The sequence below is a fragment of the Phragmites australis genome, chromosome 3, assembly GCF_958298935.1.
Source record: "Phragmites australis chromosome 3, lpPhrAust1.1, whole genome shotgun sequence".
Lineage (NCBI taxonomy): Eukaryota > Viridiplantae > Streptophyta > Magnoliopsida > Poales > Poaceae > Phragmites > Phragmites australis.
The window spans coordinates 44,893,451-44,916,827 of NC_084923.1; the positions used below are offsets into that span (position 1 = coordinate 44,893,451).

The following is a 23,377-nucleotide window of genomic DNA, read 5'->3' on the forward strand; positions in this document are numbered from 1 at the left end:
TTATCTCTGACTCATTTTGAGAATAACAAGGAGGAACTAGTTTTTTTTCCCTTTACTTTGAAGAAGAAATGCATCCAAATTGAACTACGCTTGGTTACTTCTATCATAGATCACACTACCACTTTTATCGCCCATTTTTCCGACAACAGTTCATGTGGGTGTTGTCCAATCGACTCAGCTGCCTGTCCGTTTGGATCACCTTGCATCTCCTTTTTGCTCCAGGCAGATGTCGAAAGCGAGTAACCTTAACAAATATATTATTAGCAACTTCATGTACGTGCAGTCAAATTCAAATACTAGGCCGTACTTCTCCAATTCCTCTATATAATACAAAATTTGGACTTGACCAATGAAACAACAAAAATGATATCGCAATACTAAGTGAAAAGTGAAGTCACATGGCCATGATACCCCTGATTCCCAATCCTCGGAAACCCCAAAAAAATGTTGAAACGAACCTTGGAAACAATAATTTAGTGCACCTTCACTCGTACATGCTTGATAGAAGGCAGTTAAATGAGGGCAAAATGAGGTGAATATAATTAAATCCGCATCCAAGCCTTAAATTTTGAAACAACATTGACAAATATTTTGAAATGGAGGGGTAGTGTAGACGTCAAACGCACCATACATGCTGGTGCTTATTTTGATAGAGGTGAAATCCCAAAACATTGGCTTTGTTTGTTTTCGCTTATTAACAGCTTCTGCTTCTCAGAAAAGCTGATAAGATAAAAACAAACGCTAAATTTATTATGAGCTTATGATTTTTCTTATAAGTTGTTTTCTGTTAAAATGAACTAAAAGATGATAAGTTGGTTGAGATCAGCTTTTCTGAAAAGCTGGTGTGTTGAGAGTTTAAAAATTATACTCATAAGCTAACCGTTTTTCTCAGAAACCATAAGCAGCTTTTCAGAAGAAAAAAACTCATAAGTGTTAGTTATACCAAACAAGGTTGTAAACAATTCAACTCTTTTTTTCAGCATGCATGGCCACACCGCTTTGCATAGCTAGTTCTAAAGCAGCTGAGCAGTGAGCAACAGAAGACAACAACCTATATATGGCCATCACGTTGGTTTAAACAGTTCGAAGGAAGCATTGCAAGCATAAAGAGGCAGGCAAAAGCAGCAGCAGAATTCGTAGGAGTTTATGCAGGACACAGGCACTTCTCATGCTGATTCAATGAAACATCAGGTATAGAGATATAGCCCTTGCTATGCCATCCACGCATGAGGGTAGCAGCCGCCCGGTGCCGGCGTCGGCTGCTGGTTCATGTCCATGGGATGAAACCTGCATAAACAAGAGCAAAATTACCATCGCACACTCCATCAGGAATCAATCTTTTGCCATCAGGCTTCAGGACAGTCTTAACACACAGAAGAAAGAACATGTTCACACAAGAGAGAGAGGGGAAGTACGCAAGTTGCAGAGACGGGTTGCCCTCCGGGGCCTGGAAGAAATGCTCTGGCTGCGGAGGCTCATCCGACAACATGGCGCCCCCACCGCCCTGCCATGGCAACTGTGGGGGAGGAGCTGCCTCTGCGTCGACCATGTTCAGCTGAAACAAAAGCGGTCCAACAATGAAACGATCCGGCAAAGAGCAAAGAGAGGAAAGAATGTTGCCTCTGCAGAGCTGCAGCTTGAAACTGCATATACAGAGCATCATCATTTTAAAATGTGTGGTGGCAATGCAGAGCTAGCTGAAGGGCCATTTTATATACTACTACTGCCACCAGGGGGCCCTACCAACCTACTTGAGCATCGGCTTTCCAATCACTCGCACTAAACATTTCCTCAGAGGAGAAGAACTTGTTCTTGCGAGTGATCCAGTGAATCATGCGGTCCCTAGCTACAAATGCAAAGCCTCCTAGAGTTTTCAGTTTAACTGTCACTCACGTTCCTTTTCAGGGCCCTGTTTGCATCTTGTAGCATTTGTTCCTGCAAGAAATGAGTATCAATTGCTCAGGCATACGATGATTGGATTTCAGTACTAGAGAAACATTGCTGAGGTGACATTATTTGGCAGGCAACGAATACTACCTTTCTCTTTAAGTCGCAGAGTTCATCAAGTAGTACTTGAATCTGCAAAAATGCAAATGTAGACGTGCACATGATAGTTTCTTAAATAGCAGTTTGGTGCACCATTTTAGGGAGTAACAATATACAGAAGAGACAAAGAAGGAATGCTTCTAGTACTAAATAATCAGAATGGCAATGCAGTGTGGTTGACACTCTGCAGTTTGCAATAGTCACTTAGATGTATCTTAATTATATGCAACCTCAAGCTTTTCTACGTTTTAATTAAGTTTAAGCTTCAATGAAAAGTAGCAGTGATCAACATTGATCCACCTCTTTTTCACTAAGTGTGATCCATCTAGTAACTGAATGACTAAATCAATGCAAGTCCATTACATATCATGGATTGCTTCAGATATAAGAAAGCCATGGTGTGAGTTACAAATCTTGCTCATCAGATATTTTTTTACGCAAATGTAATTGATATCATTCATATTGAATGCCTTTCTATATAGTTTACCTTTCTTGATCTTATTTGCTTCAAGGTTTTGTCTACTTGACTCTCGAGCTGATCAAGTTCACTAGTACTAAGTGGAGCCAGATCTTCACCCAGAAGATTCCTGCAGTGCGTTCATCAGTATTTTGTTTTCTGAAACAACGCAATATTGGAGTAGCACCATAAAAGATGAAGGACGAGCATGAAAAGATATAGAAATATCACCTTTGCGAGTGTTGTAAAACCTCTACTCGTGTCTTCAACTTCACATATTCTTGATAGTTGTTCTACATTTTTCACAAATGAGACATTGGATATAACAATCCCAAAACTCTCTATATTATTCCGTAATCTTATTATTAAGAAGTAATATCTATACCATGCATATTATTCCAATATAGTCCATCTAGTCTCTTTCGCTTTCATTTTAGCCAAATATATGGTCTCCAGCACACATCTTTGACCAGTATTTTTTATATAGTTATATGTTAGCAAAAATATTAGAAATTTAATAGTTCAGAAGTACCTGATGGTAAATCTCTACTATTATAATTTTCATGTGACAAAACTAAATATCTTTTGTTTCGTAATAGTGGTCAAAGTAATAAAAGATGGATTGCATGTATTCTAGATTACATCTATTGGTATATAAACACACCATTTTGTAATATCACCATCAAGTGATAAATGTTATTAAACTAGCACTATATACTATTCTTGGTTACACGCATACAGTAAATAGTTGTACACAAAGAAATGAATGCCCATTGCATCATAAGAAAACAGGTACATGTCTGCCCATTGCAACTTGCAAGGATGGGTAAATTGAGCAGGTTAAAATTCTTTAAGGGAGGATCAGTTCGATAAGAGTTCAACAAAGAATGCACATTTGTAAAGGCGGGACAAGTGAGAGCTCTCGTTCCGTACGTTCCCCTTCTCCGCCGCTCCCCGCTGCTTCCACACCGTCCTCGCCGCGCCGCACCGTTGTCCTCCACCATGCCAACCAGCCGCCCTTCTCGGTGTTGGCTACTCCGGCTACGCCAACCACCCTCAACCCCCTGGCTGCCCCGTTCAGCCTTGGAGGAGCTGGAGGTTTACCCTCCGGTGCAGATCTACCAAAGTGGCTGCGCTTCAGCCCCTCACCTGTCTCCTATTCGGTGCTCAGATTTTGACCTGGATCTTGTGCGCTCGGTGCTGCCCTGCATGGTGTCCAGCTTCCCTTGCAAGTATTTGGGTGTCCCTCTGTCCATCCGCAAGTTATCTAGGTCAGACCTCCAGCTGATCCTTGATAAAATCGACGATAAGCTCCCTAGATGGAAGGCGGGATTGATGAGCATCTCGAGGAGATTTGTCCTGGTCAACGCGACCCTCACGGCAATCCCGATTACACCCTTCTCGCTTTGGATGTGCCGAAGTGGCTGGTTAAGGCCATTGACAAAAGGAGGCGAGCATTCATCTGAAAAGGCCGGCGTAACGTGCAAGGTGGTCACTGCGCAATTGCTTGGTAGAGGGTTTGTCGACTGCGTGAACTTGGCGATCTTAGCATCCATAATCTGGTTGTGCTTGGTTGGTCGATCAGGTTGAGGTGGCTTTGGCTACAAAAGGTGCACCAAATCGACAGTGGGTGGCGCTCGGGATCATGGTACATGCTAATGCTCGTGTGCTCTTCTCAGTCTCTATGATCTCCTTGTTGGGAGATGGGCGGAACACCTTGTTCTGGTCCGATCGTTGGCTCCACGATTGCTCATTGTTGGACATGGTGCCACATTTGGCGTCGTTTGTGGCGAAGCATGCTATCGGAAAGCACACGGTATATGAGGCTTTACAAGATCGGCTCTGGATCCGGGACATCCTGGGCGGTCTCTCTACACCGGCACTGTCTGATTACCTACGGGTGTGGGATGCTATGGAGGGGAGAGTTCTAAGGGAGGACCATCCTGACCAACACTTGTGGTTGCCTTCGGCCTCAGGCACGTTCTCGACTCGGTCAACTTACAGTCGATTCCTCACAGGTGCCATTGCCTTTGAGCCGTGCAGGAGGATTTGGAAGACTTTGGCACCGTTGCGTGCTAAGTTCTTTATTTGGTTGGCCATGCTAGATAGGTGTTGGACAGCAGATCGCCTAGCACGTCGTGGTCTACAACATCCTCCTTGCTGCCCTCTCTGCGATCAAGCAGATGAAACGATGCATTATCTGCTCACGGCGTGTGTCTTCTCCAGAGAGGTTTGGTTCAAGGCGTTCAAGCGCGTTGGCTTACAAAATTTAGCGCCACATGGGCTTGAGAGCACCTTCTAGGAGTGGTGGCGGTCCGCACAGAGCCGGGCGCCCAGGAGTGTTCGCAAAGGCCTCAACTCTTTGGTGATCCTAGTGGCTTGGTCCATTTGAAAGCTTCGAAACCGTTGTGTTTTCGATGGCATTTGACCTGCGGTGACAATGATCCCGCGAGACATTCTTGAGGAGGCTCGCCGGTAGAGAGCGACGGGCGTAGAGGGGTTGCGTTCACTCCTAGTTTGAGGCGGTATTAGCGGTCGGGTCATTTAGTCTGTGGCGCGCTTGTAATGTCAAATTAACCCGGCTGTTGGTACAACGCTATAATCGAACACATTTTCTTCTTAATATAATGACACGCAGCTTCGCTGCGCATTCGAGAAAAAAATTCTTTAAGGTCTATGAATGCACAAGATTCTTCATTGGATTTGCAATTAGCTGTCTCCATGCTTTAGTAGCGTTAACGTGTACAACATGGACAAAGAAACATTTCATGAAATTTGTTTGCTGGAACAAACGATCGAGTACATTATATTTTGTTCAGTGCGCTATAGCATGTATTGCATTTGTTTATACTTTTTTATGGTTCTTTTGTGGTGAGGACATTATATTGTTCTATAACTAAACTGGCCGAACGAATTCAAATTTCTAGGATTTAGCAACAAACGTTGATGTCTATTCAATGTTCACAATTTTGGCATCAGATTAGAATATTCATATATCTGAAGCTGACATAAATTGATATGACTTATAATGTACTATACATGTTCTGGTCCCACATAAATTACAGTAAAATATAGCAAAAGATCATCAGGGCACTGGTTGATATTCAACACTCAACAATACTCGTATATACTACATCTTTTTTTTAAATAGATGTCATTATAAGTTTTCAAGATAGCGTTTTACCAAAGTGTGCATATTAAAGGTTACTGAAAAGTGAAATTTCAATTGAACGAGTGTGGTAGATTGGTGGCTTAGGTGTCATTGATTGAATGTGGAAGAATTTATTGCTAGTTTGCAACCTTGTTCTATATGCCGAAGGCTAAAACATAATAGCAGGACTTGCATTTTTCTACCTTAATTAACACCAGTTTTTGTATTACTGGATTTGGTAAGTTAAGAATATTTTCACATGTACTTGGTTTTATAAGGGCTATCTGCATAAAGATCGCCCCCAAGTTTCACACTATTTTCATGAAAGAAATTCCTTCAGAATATGTTGAAAATATTGGGATGTAACTCGATGATCAAGTGGTTTTACTAGAAAATTAACAAACCGAAACAATAAACCAATCTATTGTTTCGGGTATTATGAAGGATGTTATCAAATTTGTAGCAATCGTTAACCTGATATATATAGTTTCAGAACCTGAACAATGTTAGGGAAAACAGGTAGTTATGAGAGAAAGATAACAAAAAAAGTAGTTCCATCTATATTAACATGTTGCATTGATGGTAAAATGGATAGTCCTCCCACCTGCATCTCATCGCTAGACGGCACCGCAGCATCAGCTGAAGCGTAGATGTACCTCTGGTACCTCTCAAGGGTCTTAACTATACTGTGATGTGAATTAAAGAAAATGACGAATAAGTGATGCAACTATATGTATATATAGAAAGAAAAAATTAAATGAATGAAGAGATCCAGAATACCATGCTAGCTAGCTGCTAATAAGTGAACGAGAAACATTACTGTAAATTATGACTTCCTAGGTCAACAAAATATGCCCCTTCAATTGATTGGAGGCTCTTGGAGCTTCCATGCAACCAGGAAATTGTTGGCGGAATTTAATTAACAGAAAGTACATAGGAAATATTTTGATGACAATATGTTATAAATATTAGTGAATGAGCACTATTCCTGTAACCATCAGAGGACCCTCATAATATCTTATCATAAACTTTTGGAATCCATCAATTGAACAAGATCAAGGGCTATTCATCAATTCATTGGTGAATTTATAAGTTTCTATCAGTTTTTATGGGAGAAAAGGTGCTTCACTGGCTTGGAATTGAAGGTCACAGCCCTAGTCCAGCCCAAAGTTCTTTTCAGGTAGATCCTCTTAGCTGATTATGGAAAGAGCAGACAAGATCCAGTGTATATGTTTTGGAATTTGGAAGATATATATAGGGATTGCACCATGGAAATATTTTTGAACTTTTCTAGATGACAATATCAGTTACAAGCAAAACAATGGGTAGAAACTGTGCCAACATAACTATGGTATAGTAGTGAAGACTCGGGAACAAAAGAACAAACCAACAGTTACTGCTTATTTTTCATTTATTAGGACGTCCACACAGTCTACAATACAAATCTTTGACCATTAAATTTTTAAGTATATGGTACTAGAGATAATTAAAATGCAATTGTAACAAAGCATTTGTGATGATCGATCTATAAGCATTCTTTGATCTTCCCATTTCGAATCAAGATAATTTGTGTATAGTACCATACTAGTGATCAAAGTTATATTAAGTTGATAGGATGCATTTGAGGAGAACATTTATTTTGGACACGAGGTACTAAATTTGACCACTTCACTAATAGTTAGAAAAATTATGCTTGCGATTCAGTGGTGTACTACTTATCTTAATTTCTTCTAGGAAAACATTGTGACTATGTAGTATTGTAGTTGCCTATACTCCATGTTTTTGCATAAGAAAAGTTGGAAATTCAGTCGAACTTACTTTAGAATAATCCATAACTGAAATAACATATAAAAAATCGGCCATCAGCCACTATAGTTGTCTTGATATATAGCGTGGACCAATTGAGGCTACCCTAATGATACGGTTTTTACCAGCTCTACTTTTCACATTTCATGCTTCATTGACTTAAATCTTGACAAATTAGAATATGCATGACCAGATGATGTGGTTTTAGAGCCCTTCCCCATAAAGCTGCTATGTAGTAGATGATAAGGTTTTAGAGTACCTCTCTTTTACTCCAGAGAAAGTAGAAACAGTAAAGTCGATCTTCTCAACGTACATATGATGCAATAATACTCGGTACTGTCACATATCATGTGACAAGTGCGACTAGTAGCAATTACAAGACCTCAATTTAGTCAAGAGTGTTTCTTTTACGGAACAATTTAGTCAGAGTTGAATTAATGCATCATGCTGTCAGTGTCAGGTCCAGTTAGACTTGAACTCTTGCTGCACTGTCTCATTGTGTTCATCAAACACAAGATGCTTGAAGCAAGCGATGTCTCACGGAACGATACATGCATATATACTAGTATACTACAATTCTACTCCCAGTTAGACATCAGATTATGCTAGCCTGTCAGTGCGAATTAATTAAGGAGGTGATGAAAAATTAGAGGGAGAGAAAAGGAGGAGGATTGGTGAGGATTGCAAGTTACTTGGAGGCTGAAGAGAACTGGTAGAGGCGGCCGGCGTGGGAGAAGACGACGAGCGCGACCTCGGCGTCGCAGAGGATGGAGAGCTCGTAGGCCTTCTTGAGCAGGCCGTTCCGGCGCTTGGCGAACGTCACCTGCCGGCTGGTCTTGTTCTCGATCCGCTGCATCACCACCTTCCCGCGCCCCATGATCTGATCTCTCGATCTCACCCTCTCTCTTCCTCTCCGATTACCTCCCTCTACAATCAAATCGATCTCCAAACAAAAGGCTCGCTCCGACTCCGATCGATCGATCTCTAGCTACTGCCAGCCACTAGCTCCCTCCTACGATGATCTGGCTGGTCGCGCTGCAATCGCATGAAAATTGGTCTCGGTTTCTCCCTGTCCCTCACACGCACTCCTGGGCTTTTCAAGCTCCCACTCAATTAGCTCGAGGAGGGCCCTGTGGCATGTGAAGCCAGGTGGGCAGCGGGCTATATGGCTGAGAGAGGAAAGAGCGAGACGGCTAGAGGAGAGGCAGAGAATCTTTTCTTCCGTGGGGTGCAGGTTGGAATGGATGGATGTCACCCTAGGTTTGCCTCGCCGATTGGTTACTAGGTTCCTAGGTTTTAACCTGCCAGCGCGCAGGTAGAAAGATATCATATTTATCTGTGGAGTTAATTTCAGAAAATCATCATTTTTTTTCTTAACGATCACAAAGCCACCATTTTTGTTGCCTATTTCACAAAGTCACCGATACTTTGGGCAGTTATCTCATATACCCACTACTTTCAATATTTTTACCTGTATGAACATTAACCAACACCTTAAAAATCTCTCTCATTTCTCTAATCCAATGAGAGACCTTCCCAAACTTAAAAAAATTAGATGATTTTTTATACTATAATTCATATGCAACCTATTTTAATTGGTTTAGACCAAAAATCCTAGGCCAAATTCAAATTAAAAAATCTTCAAACTTACAAACTTTTCTAACTTTCTATAATTTTTAAGGCTTCAACATAATTCCCTAAAATCTAAGAAAATTCACTAATATTTTTCGTAAGTTATAGACTAATTTCTAAAATTATTTAAAATCCTAGGTTACATAGAAATTTTATGAGTTCCTTCATAAGGCATCTCTCCTCATTAAAATTGTTAAGTTTAATGAAGAGCGATGACTTGTGAAGGAATTCATAAAATTTATGTAACGTAGAGATTGAAATAATTTTAGAAATAATTTTATGGTTTATGAAGAATATTAGTGAATTTTCTTAGATTTTAGAGACTTATTTTGAATCCTTAAAAATTATAGAAATTATAAAAGATTGTAACTTTGAAGTTTTTTAATTTGAATTGGTCTAGAATTTTTTGTTCAAACCAATCAAAATGGGTTACATATGAATTATAATATCCAAAAAAATCATCCTAAAAATTTTGAAGCTCGGGAAGGTCTCTTATTGGATTAGAGAAATGAGGGAGATTTAGGGCGTTGTTTACTGTTCATGCAGACAAAAATGGCGAAACTGGTGGGTTTTGATCCATGTGACCATGTCTACTTATTAAATTTGAGCGAGCTAATTATTTGATAGAGAAACCGGTCGTTGGAGTTACTTCAATCCAATCGACTATACTCCCATGGAGTCAACGTAACAAAAATTAGCTAGGCGAACACCGTCTCCAAACCAAATAGCCTCGTAATCCTTCTCTTCTTCTTTTTTTTGAAATGGGTACCTACATTGCCAATATACTTGATCGAGTAATACACCGGAGCGAGCGGTCCCATAATTCGATCAACCACCGTCGATCACAGGTCGTACGTGTGCGTTTACTTCGACGGACGGACGGATGGACGCTGCGGCTGCCTGCCGCGCGCGATCGAGTAGCCAGGCCAAGAGCCGGTCGGTGGATGGCACCGCGCGAGCGAGAGTGAGGAGGCGGTGCGAGCCGGAGCGAGCGAGGTAGCGATGGGGGGAGGGGGGCCGGGGGCGCGCGGAGCGACGACCGAGCGGCGGCGAATCCGAGGCGGAGATCCGGGCCGCTGCCGCGCACTGCACCCGAGTCGCAACGTGTCGACCCCTAGCTGGCGCCGTGCCTTTTTGCCCGAAAGAGACACCCAGACCCTGCAACCGCCTTCACGCAACAGCTACTGCTTCTCTAGGCTCTAGCTCCTAGCCTGTCACAGGCCTGCCGCAGTGCCGCTCGCTCGCTTCTCCTGGTTGGCTGGTTGGTTGGTTGGCCTGCTGAGCTCATCACATCGCACGAACGCAACCATTGGACACGACTATTACCTCCGCGGCTCCGCCACCACCGCCATACCCCCCCACCCCACCCGACCGGCGGTCGGCACGGGCGAGGCAGCGCTGTTTCGCCTAGCTCCGTTCTGCTCCGATCTGACGGACGCGCTCGATCGGATCGCCACCGCCTGCGGCACGCTCGTACGTTGTACGTCGTGCGTGCGGCCTCGTCGCGGCAGTTGCCGTTGCCGACTCGCGATTGGACCGCCTGACCCGCGACGCGTAGATATATGCGAGAGCACAGTGCACGTCGCGTCCGTCGGATCACCTCTCTACCCCGATGGCCGATCGATGGGTCGTCCCGTCTCGCCTCACGTGACCACGTCCTTCGCCTCGCGTCAGCCATTAGCTTTTTTCCACTCCGAGCAAGTTTTAATTACTCTTTTGCCACCATATTTCATATATATAAACTTAAAATAATTCACATACCATCTCAATAGCAATTGTCATTTTTTAAGTAGTATCTGAACAATTATCTCATCTGCAGAGTGAGCGCAACTGCTCTACAGGGCACGCCTGGCCCATAGTATATGCGGGCCATGCATGCGCCAGCAGCAAGCCGGTGTTGTCACAACTACAGTTGCAGCTGGCCCCACCACGCTGCCCTGATTGAAGTTGCTCGCCACCCCTGAATGATGAATTGGTTGAGAGCAGCAAGGTCGTCGACATCTCGATTATTATGGTCATCGATTCTACGACTTTATTACGATCTAGGTTGATCGGTCCGATTTTACGAGTACCAAATCTGATCTGCTTAAGAATCTACCATTGGCAATCTTGGTTGAGAGGATAATCGAGTACCAAATATTTTGAGCACCTGAGATTTGGTTACTCGAACAAGAGGGGAAATGAACTAATTTATTGTTACTTACATGGGGTTAGATCAGACCCCTGGCTAACAAAATATTTCTTTCATCCAAAAACACAAGAGGCATTTTATTGTAGCCCGATTTAAAAAATAAATAAAGTTTAAGTATTGTTTACTAAAAAAAATTGCTTATACCTAAAGATATTTATGGACGGAGAGAGTAGTAACAAGTGATATGCATCGAGAAGAAATTCACTGTGCCATGCATAGTCGTCACTCACATCCATTCTTATCTTTATCGACCTTTATGTGTTTTCCAGACATGTGATATCAGGTACCTTTTTGCGCTATCATATCGGCCACACAATGGAATGGAATTTGGAATGTACGACAATAGATTTTTTCCAAGTGATAGCCCTCAAAGTTAGGTGAGATAATATAAACTTAAATAGTCTAAAATTTTAGAAAAAAACTTATATAGTTATCAAGTTATCAAGTGTTTGTCTAATGTATTTTTTTTTTTAATCAGGGGTCTAGCCTGACTTTATATAAAAAGCCAAAGTATACAGATAGAATAGGGAATTTCTCTAATGTAAATCCGTTGCAAATTATTATAGATCCAACTTTAACACTAGAGTTAAGTGAATAAACAGAAATCTACCGAGTGGACGTCTAAGTACACTAGTAGTAACACTAGACAAAGTAATTGTACCAATTCAGCTCATATATATCGAGAGGCAAAAGTAGAAACAGCACCCGCTCAAGAAAAAGAGAAGCCTGCGTGCGTAGAGAACAGTAGAGGAGCCCAGAAAAGGCGACGACCACGACCTACATGCCTTGCGTACCGCCGTGTAGGGCGAGACATGCTGGGTCTCGGCGTGGCCGGCCCGAGAGTGCCCATTTCGGCCGTAACCCGGCCACGGTCGCGTCCGCGTCCGCGCGTCTCCATCCATCCATCCGTCCGTCGTCGGCCACCTCCAGCAGTCCACCGCGCTTTGCCCCAAAACCCACGTCCATATCATGCGTACGCGCCGAGCAGAGCCAGCCCGGCCCGTGCGTCCTTGCCGCGCTCACAGTTTCCTCCTGGCCCTGTGGCCCGTACCGTGCTTGGCAGCTCCCGAGCTCGAAACGTGGCGCCGTGGCAGGGGGATGCATCGGAATTGCCTCCAGGCTGGCGCGGGACACTGGCGACGGCGTCAGTCCCACTCGGCAATGGCGATGCCCCCACGCCACGCAACGCTCCTCATTGGCTGTGGTCTTTTGTGTAAAGGACCAAGTAAATTATATTCTCCTCAAATTTGTATGTAGTGCCGATCAAAAAAGAAAGAAAGGAACTTGTATGGAGTGTATGCATATGCCGAACAGGCTAGAATGGTCATAATAAGGTCATGTAAGAGCGATAAGGCTAGTACGACAATAACAAGGCTTAAGCACGATATCTATGTGTTGTCAATGGATCCCGGTCCTGTTTATGTGAACCTCACGCCTGAATTCGAGGATTTTACATGAAGTAGGACAAATCAATCGTTGTAAATCCTACATATTGCGTTCGGTTTTTCTCAAATCCAAGCACGCATTGCCTTAAATGCGAGGTATACACTGATCTAGGCATCGAACACTGGTAGGCATCGAACAGAGATTTATTTGTAGACCAGAGAGAGACGTGATTGGGCTGGACATCACCATATACTTTCTCTTTTTAACTGCCCACGTCACGCTAAAAGAGAACTACAGTGCTGACGGTGTGGATGGGTTTGGTGGCTGGACATCACCATATACTTATGCATATATTATTAGTATTATTTATTTACGTTAAGATTTATATTAAATAAGTAAATAAAAATATGACGTAATAAAAATTAATAGATAGATAAGTATTTATAAAAAAATAGATATATGTACATCTAAAGTGGTAAGTGGGGTGGTACGAGGTACGGCTATTTCGGTCTGGCTCAGATACGGCACAGCACAACGGCTAACGGGCTAGGTTAACACGGCACGACAGTTTGAGTCATATCTGGGTCGAAGCCGTGGCACGGCGGGTCGGCACAACACGACCCATTTAACTGTTTTTATTTTTTAATACCTTATATAATTTATTTAGATTTAATACCATATATGATATATGGTGCAATAGTAGTGTATTTGACTCAAAATAGAAGGTCCTGTGTTTAATTCCGGATGAAAACAAGTTTTATGATTTTTTCTAATTTTTTTTATAGGTTGATGGAAAAAAAAAGTCATCGAACCTGCCGGCCACATCACAGCCCGATCTTAAATCGTTTATGTCTTAGATTGAAATTGTTGCACATAGACCGACACGACCTATTTAGCTAGTATGAATCATATCCCAATAAACCCGTACCGTACTAAATCGGACCGTCCATTTAGCCACTCAGTACCAGGGGCGGACCCACAGGGTAATACCCTGATCCAGCCTAGTTCGATTTGTAATTAGTTAGCCCGGTTGTAAAAAAAATCGAAAAAGCCCATCGTCGCGACGACTCGCCTCCTCGCGCCGCTGCCGAGTCTCCTCGCCTCCTCATCCTCGATTATAGCGCAATCGCCGAACCCAAAAAAAAAGGCGAAATCGCCGGAAGCGCACCTGCGCAAGGTAGAAGAAATCAAGAAAAAGGGTCTATCCATTGACCATCAGTCCAATTGGTTGCTCCCCTGGTATGATAGGCTCTAGGCTGGTACTTCATCAAGGCATCAATCCATTATCCATCGATTCGTCTGGCAAGACATCCGCAGCAGGCAGCACCTTGCAGTTGTAGACCATCAAGCATCAAAGCATCAATCCATTATCCATCAGTCCATCCGGTAGCACCTTGCAGGCTTGCACCTAGTACGTCAGTACGTGAGTACATCCATCGACCATCGGTCCATCCGCATCCCCACTTCCATCGTTTTCTATTTTCTCGTTACCTCATATGATCAAATCGCATTGTTTGGTTTTTCTTGCAGTAGCAGACTAGCAGGAGCAGCCGAGCAGGACCGTGTCCGCGTGTCCCTGGCATCGTCTGACGGGCCTACCGTGGCAGCGGCGGAGGCCAATTCACAGCTACTGTCACTTTTTCTGAATAATTGGTTTCAATCATAGTTGCTTTACAGAGATGAAGAGGCAGGGAGATATTGCTTCGTTTTTCTGGAAACATGAAGTGTATATTGGTGTCATTGTTCAAATTCGGCAAGAGCTTGACAATTGGTTTGATGAGGTAAATATGGAGTTGCTTATTTGCATGTCGGCCTTGAATCCCTTCAATTCTTTTGACATATTTATATTACGGTTTTATAAATTTGGGATTTATTGTTGAATTTACGATATTATACCAAATTACCGAATTTGCATTGTCTTTTATCAAATTTTATACTCTTTTACCGAATTTGTAGTCTTAAAAATTTGAATGCCTATCCTATGAAAAAATCCTGGGTCCGCTACTGCTCAGTACATACTATATGTAGTTTGCCTTTCCCGGATGGGCCCCATATTGCTGCAGATTGGCACTGGGCTGTGGCGCAAAGCAGACTTGTCTAAAAAAAAAACGAGCCCTCATAATCCTAACGACTCACGAGTCCAAAGCAGACTTGTCTCAAAAAAAAAAAAAAAACGAACCCAAAGCAGACTTACAAAAAAACGAGTCCAAACTCCAAAGCAGACTGCAAATTGCCTGCCCGGTCTTGTTCTTCTTCCGCGCCAAGATAGCCGAGGATCCCAATAGCCAACCGAAACCTGCTGCCCTCTTCTTCCCCGGCACGCCGCGGCGGGTAGCTCCCCCTCATATAACCGCTTCCTTCTTGGCCGTCGGACCGTCGCCTGTTGGATCAGATTGATTACTGACAGATAGAGAGGGGAGGGAGATGCTGACGTTAACGAAGCTGTACAGCATGGAGGAGGCCGCCCTCCACAACACCCCCGACGACTGCTGGGTCGTCGTCGACGGCAAGGTCAGCGCCGCCGCGTCCTCCCCCTATTCCGTCTTGTTTGCTTCTGAGTTCTGATGCGTGCGGTGTTGGTAGATAGGCGGGAGGTGTGGTAGGTAGAGATGTAAACGCGCGGGGCCGTTGGGGGGGGGGGGGGGGGGGACGCACTGTTCGAGTTCGATGCGATGTCGCGCGTAACGTGTTCGATGGAATGCCTTGGACGGCCTTGACCTCCGTGCGCGGCCTGTGGTGCCAATCTAGCGGCTCTGTGGATGTGACGCGTGGCGATTTATTGTGTTACGGAAGATTGGGAGGGCATGGTAACTAGCTAGAGAGGACAAGGCATCTAACTGTAGATTGATTGTGTTGTCACAGCATTAGTATGCCTGTGGAATTTTCCTCTTCTGTCCCTCTGTAATTAACATCACAATTGCATCTATCAAAGCATCGGCTCAAGTAGAATCGGCTTTATAGGGATTTACTGCTCCCTGCGAACTCATGGTCTGCTGATGAATGTGTTGCAGATTTATGATGTGACCAAGTATTTGGATGACCATCCTGGGGGTGCTGATGTTCTGCTCGCAGCAACCGGTACTGCTACTGGCATTCTGTTTTAGTATTTTTTTTCTCTGCGGTAGTAGTTTCATATATGGTTTGTTTGACTATATATGTCAATCTGTTTGAAGGTAAGGACAGTACGGAAGAATTTGACGATGCAGGGCACAGCAAGAGTGCCAAGGAGCTGATGCAAGATTACTTCATTGGGGAGCTGGACCCAACTTCTGAGATTCCTGAGATGGAGGTTTTCAGGAAGGAGCAGACACGGGATTTACCAGCAAGCTGGTGGACAACGCGGTGCAGTACTGGGCCATTCCAGCAGCCGCAATTGGGATATCGGCTGTTGTTGCCATATTGTATGCGCGAACGAAGTGATTATCCCTGTGTTGAGTGGATAGACCATTTGAGAGGGATCAACCCATTTTTAGCTGGTGCATGGATGGAGCTATGTACATCTGTCCAAACCAAAGTTCATTGTGATACTGAATTCTTAGATACTTCAAAATCAAACATTTATCTGATTGATGGCACTATTTCATCAATAATTCTATATGATGTGATTGGTGAGTTTTGTTACTCTATTGAAACGATTTGTGCAATGTAAACCCTCATGACGCAGCTGCTGGCACAAATTTGTTCGATGCCACCTCTGCTGCCTTTGAATATTGTGGTTTTCAAAGTTAGTCTTTCTTCTATCTGAACTGCTAAAAATATTGTCTTTTTGTTTCACAACATTCAAATGATGAGAAACTGAACTGCTGGAAATTTACTAAAAGCTTTCTTCTTTTTGTTAAATGTCAAACAAACACCATTCGCTCCCCAATTGTTTCTTCCATTTTATTGCCACTCTTGAACTGTCTAAATCTTCAATAAGGTACATAATTGTTGGGCAGTAGACTTCAGAAGGTTATCAGGTAACTTTAGCCGGTCCCACTTTTGATCTTTTCTCATTTCATTGCTAGTGTTTCACCATCATTCGGTAAGACTTGGAGAATTCTCATGTGTCTTGAGTAACCTGGAAGGGTGCACTTGGTCTGATTATAGTGTGCAGAAGTCTCACCCGAATTGGATGGCATTGCTTAAAGGGAGAGCAAAACCCAAACCTGTGTAAGGTGAGGGTGATGAGCTTCAAGATGGGGTTTGCTTTGAACTGCAACTAGCCAACAAACCAAAAGCTACATGCGAACCATCTTCCTTCCACTTCACTGCATCTTTGGTTTCTGATGGATATTTATACCAGGCCATGGGTGGCATGTGCCTTCCTCTGATCTCTGTGGCTTCAGGGCAGCAGCAACACCATGAAGCTTGGCATAAGCCAACGCATTGGTTCCCTCCATAGAAGGCCGGATATATATATATATATATCGTCAAAAGAGGATGTCCCCGAGAACTCGGATCCAGCATCTGTTCTAAGGTAAAGTGTTTCAAGGAATTCATTGTTGCTGTTGCTATGATGTCGTTGGTGTATATTTTGCAGTAATATTGCTATGTTAATTGTTGTGGTTCTGTTTAGAATCTGAGTAGTGCTCGTTGCTTTAGTTCGATAAATTGCAGAATATGTACTTCTGTATTTTGGCTGCCTTTAGATTAAAGAGGTTCAGTGCCCAATTTGGAAGTCTGTTGTCTCTGTCGAACGGTGTATATTGTAGATTGAATTTATTATATGCCACTGCAATTCTGAAAAACGGTATGCTGTATGTGGTCTTCAGGAAGATTTCACTCTGAAAGAAGATGTATTTGGATAATGCTCTTTGTTTGATCAATTCTCATACAGCCGTGAGGCTTAAATAGGTGTATAATGGGTTAAGTACGGTAAGTAATATCTAAACTAAGCAAGGTATATCCTGTATAAGGAAAGTCTAAACTAAGTAATGGATATACTAAGTAAGGCAAGTAATATCCTATACAGGATAAGCTATCAAATGCTTCTTATGTACATTCCATACGTACAAGGCTGGGTCGACTGGGCTGGTTATGTTGGTCGGCAGGACATGTATTCCAACACCCTCCTGTAGTGTCAACTTGGAGCTTCACGGATGTTGAGACTGGAGCAAAAATCCAGGAAAACCGCGGTTGGCAAACTTTTGGTGAAGATGTCCACGTACTGAAGGGTCGTCGAGACATGTAGAACATGGACGTTGCCGAGGGTCACCCATTCGTGCACGAAGTGCAGGTCGATCTCCACATGTTTAGTCTGCTGATGCTGGACTGGGTTTGTGGAGAGAGAAATGGCGTTGATGTTGTCGCAGTAGACGATGGTGGCTTTGGTCAACACGTGACGGATCTCGGTGAGAAGTTGGCGTAGCCAGCAAGCTTCAGCGACAGTGTTGGCGACAGCTCGGTACTCAACCTCAGCACTAGACCGAGAGATGGTATGTTGGCATTTGGAGGACCATGAGATCAAGTTATCACCGAGGAAGCGCAGTAGCCCGAAGTAGACTTGCGAGTGTCGGGGCAGCCCACCCAGTGTGCATCAAAGTAGACGATGAGGTCATGGGAGGAGCTGCAGGTTGTTCCCTTGACATACCGCATGATACGCTTGATCAACAAGAAGTGTTGTTCCTACGGATCGTGCATATGGAGACAAACCTGTTGGACAGCATGCGTGATGTCGGGACGAGTGAAGGTGAGATACTAGAGAGCACCTGCAAGGCTGCGGTGCAGGGTCGGATTGGAGACCGGGGTGCCAACTGCAGTAGCTAGCTTGGAGCATGCTTTAATCGGCATGGTGCACGGGTTGCATGTAGACATGTTGGCCCGCTCAAGAATTTCCGTGGCATATTTTTCTTGTGAGAGAAAAATGTCACAGGAGTCCCGATGCGCCGAGATGACGAGGAAGTAATGGAGGTCGCCTAAGTCGGTCATCGCGAATTCATTGAGAAGGGCAATGATGAACCACTAAAGTAGGGTTCTGCTTGATGCTATCAGGATGATGTCATCGACGTACATCAAAAGGTAGGCGATGTCGGTCCTGCTGTGGTAGACGAAGAGGGAGGAGTCTGTCTTGAAGCCGCGGAAACCGATGGAGACCACAAAAGTCTAGGTGATTCGGCTTGTCGGAGATGACGAAGCCAGAGGGTTGTTGACAGAAGACTGTCTCCTCGAGCTTGCCATTGAGGAAGGCATTCTTGACGTCGAGCTGGTGGATGGGCCAATTGTTGCAGATGGCGAGGGAGAGCACCACGCGTATGGTGGTTGGCTTGACAACGGAGCTGAAGGTCTCATCGCAGTCAATGTCGGGCTGTTGGGAGAAACCACATAAGACCCAACGCGCCTTGTAGCGTGAAAGGGTAGCATCAGAGTTGTACTTGTGGCGGAATATCCACTTGCCAGAGACGATGTTGGCATGTGGCGGAGGAGGCACGAGGGCCCTAGTTGTGTTGACAGAGAGGGTAGTGAACTCGTCAATCATCGTGTCTCGCCAATTGATGTCGTTGAGAGCGTAGTGATATGTTTTCAGGATAAGGGAGACGACGGTGGTGGTGACAACGAGATTGAAGGTCTGGCGAGCCTTTGATTCGGTGATCATCGGATGCCCGTCCTGGTGTGCCGTCGTGGTGGCAAGTGCTACTACTACGCTCGGCTGGGCCGGTTGCTCCGCACTGTGCGACCGACTGGCTGGCATCGTGCCGGGCGTCGAGGAGTTGTGAACTGTTGCGCCTGATGGTGAGGATGCTGCAGCCATGCTGAGTAGCCAGTTGGCTGCCGACGCTCCGGGCAGAGAGGCGGCGGCTGCAGCCGTGTCGGGTAGCCGGTTGGCCGCCGGCACTCGAGGCGAAGAGGGGGCGGCCACAATTGCGTCGTGTGCCATTTGTGCGCAAGAGCTGACAAGCGCAGCGGCGACGGTGCATGGCGCCCGGGCACAGCCAGGCCGATTCAGTCATAGATCGAGCCGCCAATCGCTGCAGCACGTGGCTAACATGAGTAGATGAGAGATGGCGCCGGATCGGGGTGGCGAAGTGGATTCAGGAGGCGGATGAGCGCAGGAGCCACCGTGCATGGGGGCTCGGGCACAATCGGGCCGATTTTGCTGTCGAGGGAGCCGCTGGCCGCCGCTGCGCGTGGCCGATGCGAATAGACGAGGGGTGGTGCCGCTACCGTGGCATCTGCCGTTGTCACACTAAAGCTGGGACGCATGATGCTAAGTGGCAGCATGACGGTGCCGGTGTAGTCGTCGTTCGTCGTGCTTGATGTCGAGGTGCTGGATGAGGGAGGTGTCGTGGTGGTGTTGTGCTGCCACCTGGAGGGCTTGGGAGGCCACACAACACCTATGGAGGTGTCTGCAGAGTCAGCTGAGACACCAGTAGATTCGATTGGGATTGCAGAGGCACCTACAACAAAATCATCTGGTGCATCAAATATGGTATATGTGTTGGATGAAGTGGGTGTCCGCGAGGCGAAAGGAAAAGAGGCCTCGTCGAACATCACATGGCGAGATATAATGACTCTATTGGTAGCCAAATCGAGACAACTATAGCCTTTATGATTCTTCGGGTAACCAAGAAAAACATAGGTAGCAGAGCGATGGCTAATTTGTGTGTCATGGTGGCATAAAAGGTTGAATAACAAAGGCAACCAAAGATGCGAAGATGATTATATGAGAGTGGATGACCGAACAGAGTTTGGTATGGTGTGGGGGAGTTAATAGCTTTTGTAGGTCGTCAGCTTAGGAGGTATGTGGTGGTGTGAAGTGCCTCGACCTAATAAGGAGGCTTGGAAGAGCATGGTGCGGAGAACGTCATTGATGGTGTGAATGACACGTTTTGCTTTTCCGTTTTGTTGTGATGTGTAAGGACACGAGAGTCGCAGGTGGATGCCGCAAGTGAGGAAGAAGGAGTGTGCGGCATGGTTGTCAAACTCTCGGTCGTTATCACATTGGATGTTTTGAATGGAGCTGTGGAATTGGTTAGTAACATAAGCATGAAAATTGTGTATGGTAGGCAAAGTATCGGATTTAAGCTTGAGAATAAAAGTCCAGTAATAATGCGTAAGATCATCAAGCATTACTAGATAGTATTTGTAACCAGAGATGTTGGCACAGGTGATGTCCACATATCACAATGAATAAGCTCAAAAGGTTTATTTGTGCGAGAAACTGAAGTAGCAAATTGGAGACGAACATGTCTCCAAGTTGGCACGCATAAAAAGAGATGGTGTCGAATTATTTGTGGCGATGGCGTTGCTGGCATGAAGTTTAGAGAGAGGCTGGCTGCTGGGATGACCCAGTCGTTGGTGCCAGTTGATGGTAGATGAGGTGATGAAGGCGTGACAGCGATGGATGGGTGGTGCAAAAAATGGGTACAAGTCATCGGAGCTATTGCACTTGAGAATCATATTCCTGGTGTGGAGATCCTTCACAGAGAGACCAAAATGGTCAAATTCAACGGAATATAAATTATCAGTGGTGAATTTGCGAATAGAAATAAGATTGGTAATGAGATTAGGGGAAATCGGAACGTTAGATAGAGTAAGAGGCCTAGCGACGACAAAGTCAGCACAACCGAAAGCTGTGATAGGGAGGATAGAGCTGTCACCAACAATGACTTGTGTTCTGGCTTTGGGGGGTGGGAGAAGATAGAAGAGGTTACCCGAGTCGGCGGATAAGTGGGAGGAGGCACCTAAATCCATGAACTAGGGTGCTTGTTGCTGCACGGACATGGCTTTCATGGCCTAGATGAGGGAGGCCTCGTCCCATGATAGTGTTACAACAGGTGGGGTGTTGTACGCGCCAGGAGCAGCAAAGGCGTGTTGCACGCTGGGAGCATAAGGTCGAGGTCCGAGGATGCCTTGACCTACCCCAGGCCACATGGCGCCCCAAGGCCATAGGAAGGGGTGGGCACCCAAGCCACGTGCATCGTAGTTGTTGTCGCCACCACTGTCATTGCGACAGTTGTTTCGACCTTTATTCTTCTTTCCACCGTTGTCGTTGGAGGAGGAGCTCTTGGACCCAGCGCCATAGCCAGTTCAATGGCCAAAGACGGTGGTGTTGGGTGCTTTGGGGATGGTGGTGTCACCAAAGCCGTGGAAGGGCCCGGCGTCATGATCTTGAGATCGGCCTCCTCGAGGAGGAGGAGGGAGCAGGCATTGATGAACTTAGGGAATGACGTCTTGGTCTTGATGATGGTGTCAATGTTGCGAAAAGGCTCAGATAGCCCGCACAACATAGGGAGGACGAGAGTGTCCTCGGACACCCGTTGGGAGTAAGTGAGGATCGTCTGGTCGCCTTGAGCGAAGTTACAGAACTCCGCTTCAAGGGAGAGGGCACATGTTGTCTTGTTGTCCCGGAATAGTCCATCCAGACTGGTCCAGACAACATGCGCAGAGGAGCCGGGCACGAGGACGATGACGAGGATCTCCTCAAAGACGGACGCGTAAAGGAGTGAGAGGATGACATAGTTTGTTGATTCCTAGTTGGAGATGATATCACTAGAGGACGTCTTGATGTCCGGTTTGGGAGAGGAGCCATCGATGTGGCTCTTGGCACCAAATTTGCCGACGAGAACTTGAAACAATTCATGCCAGCGGGAGTAGTTTTGCGGGTGAAGCTCGAGCAAGAAAGGGATGTGTGTACACACGTTGATGGTGGAGAGAACGGAAGCTGCGATGGTTGCCATGGGGGTGGCCGGTGGCTTTGGTGAGTGGAAGGCTCGGTGGGCTGGTGGTGCTGAGCGTGCTCAGGAGCTGCTGGTCGCGCAACCACATAGGAGGTGGAGGAGATGGTGCAGAGTGCGCACATATGTGGTGGAGAAGGTCGGCCGACTGTGAAAAGGGTAGGATCTTCTAATCTGATGCCATGAAAGAAGATGTATTTAGATAATGTTCTTTGCTTGATCAATTCTCATATAGCCGTGAGGCTTAAATAGGTGTACAATGGGTTAAGTAGGGTAAGTGATATCTAAACTAGGCAATATATATCATGTACAAGGAAAATCTAAACTAGGTAATAGATATCCTAAGTAAAGTATAATATCCTATACAACATAAGCTATCAACCGCTTTTTATATATATTCCATAAGTACAAGGGTAGATAGGCTGGGCTAGCTATGCTGGGCGGCAGGACATGCATTCCAACACACTCGAATCAAACAAACCCTAACTACCCACAGAACAAATTATATAGCCCACATCAGTCCATTCTCAAACTAGCGTTAGATATGAAGCCACATAATCATCATTCTCAAACGAGCTGTATATATGAAGCCCCATAATCCTCAGTATATCATCCTGTGTGTATTCTTCTCAGAGTTGCTTCCAAAATGGTATCTTTGTGTGTGTGTGTGTGTGACAACGCGCAGAACAAGTCTCAAGCAACCCAAGCTGTATGTTCTGTTTCTACTGTTAGGTTTCTACTAGTGATAGGGTTAACAATATTTGAAGCTCCGCTATATCTTTACTGAGCTGTAAATTAGTGAGCGTACATCAATACATGCTGTTGCAAATAGCCAAACACGACATTTTTCATGTTTTATGCTGCATCTACCTTACACTGTTGCTTTCTTGATATTTGAGTCTTGTTCTTTTGGAAAACTGGGAGCAATTAGCTTCATAACTTAGCTCAAGGAGCGAAAAAAAAAAAGATTCGGGGAAACAGAACTTGGTGATCTCAATCAACACCCTTTCTGTTTAACGAATCTTACAAAACATTATTACGAAAATCACACA

General features: G+C 44.8%; 1 protein-coding gene and 1 pseudogene across 1 annotated transcript; one reads left to right on the forward strand and one right to left on the reverse strand.

Annotated features, from left to right (window-relative positions):
* Window positions 1-847: 847 nt before the first annotated feature.
* On the reverse strand, window positions 848-8,728 carry LOC133913332 (MADS-box transcription factor 34-like). Its single transcript, XM_062356460.1, has 8 exons — window positions 8,153-8,728; window positions 6,259-6,340; window positions 2,735-2,796; window positions 2,534-2,633; window positions 2,038-2,079; window positions 1,894-1,935; window positions 1,416-1,555; window positions 848-1,287 (listed from the first exon to the last, which is right to left on the reverse strand). The coding sequence occupies exons 1-8, from the start codon at window positions 8,335-8,337 to the stop codon at window positions 1,212-1,214; spliced, it is 729 nt and encodes a 242-aa protein (XP_062212444.1). The 5' UTR covers window positions 8,338-8,728; the 3' UTR covers window positions 848-1,211.
* Window positions 8,729-14,753: 6,025 nt separating this feature from the next.
* Window positions 14,754-16,266, forward strand: LOC133913337 (cytochrome b5-like; annotated as a pseudogene).
* Window positions 16,267-23,377: the final 7,111 nt, after the last annotated feature.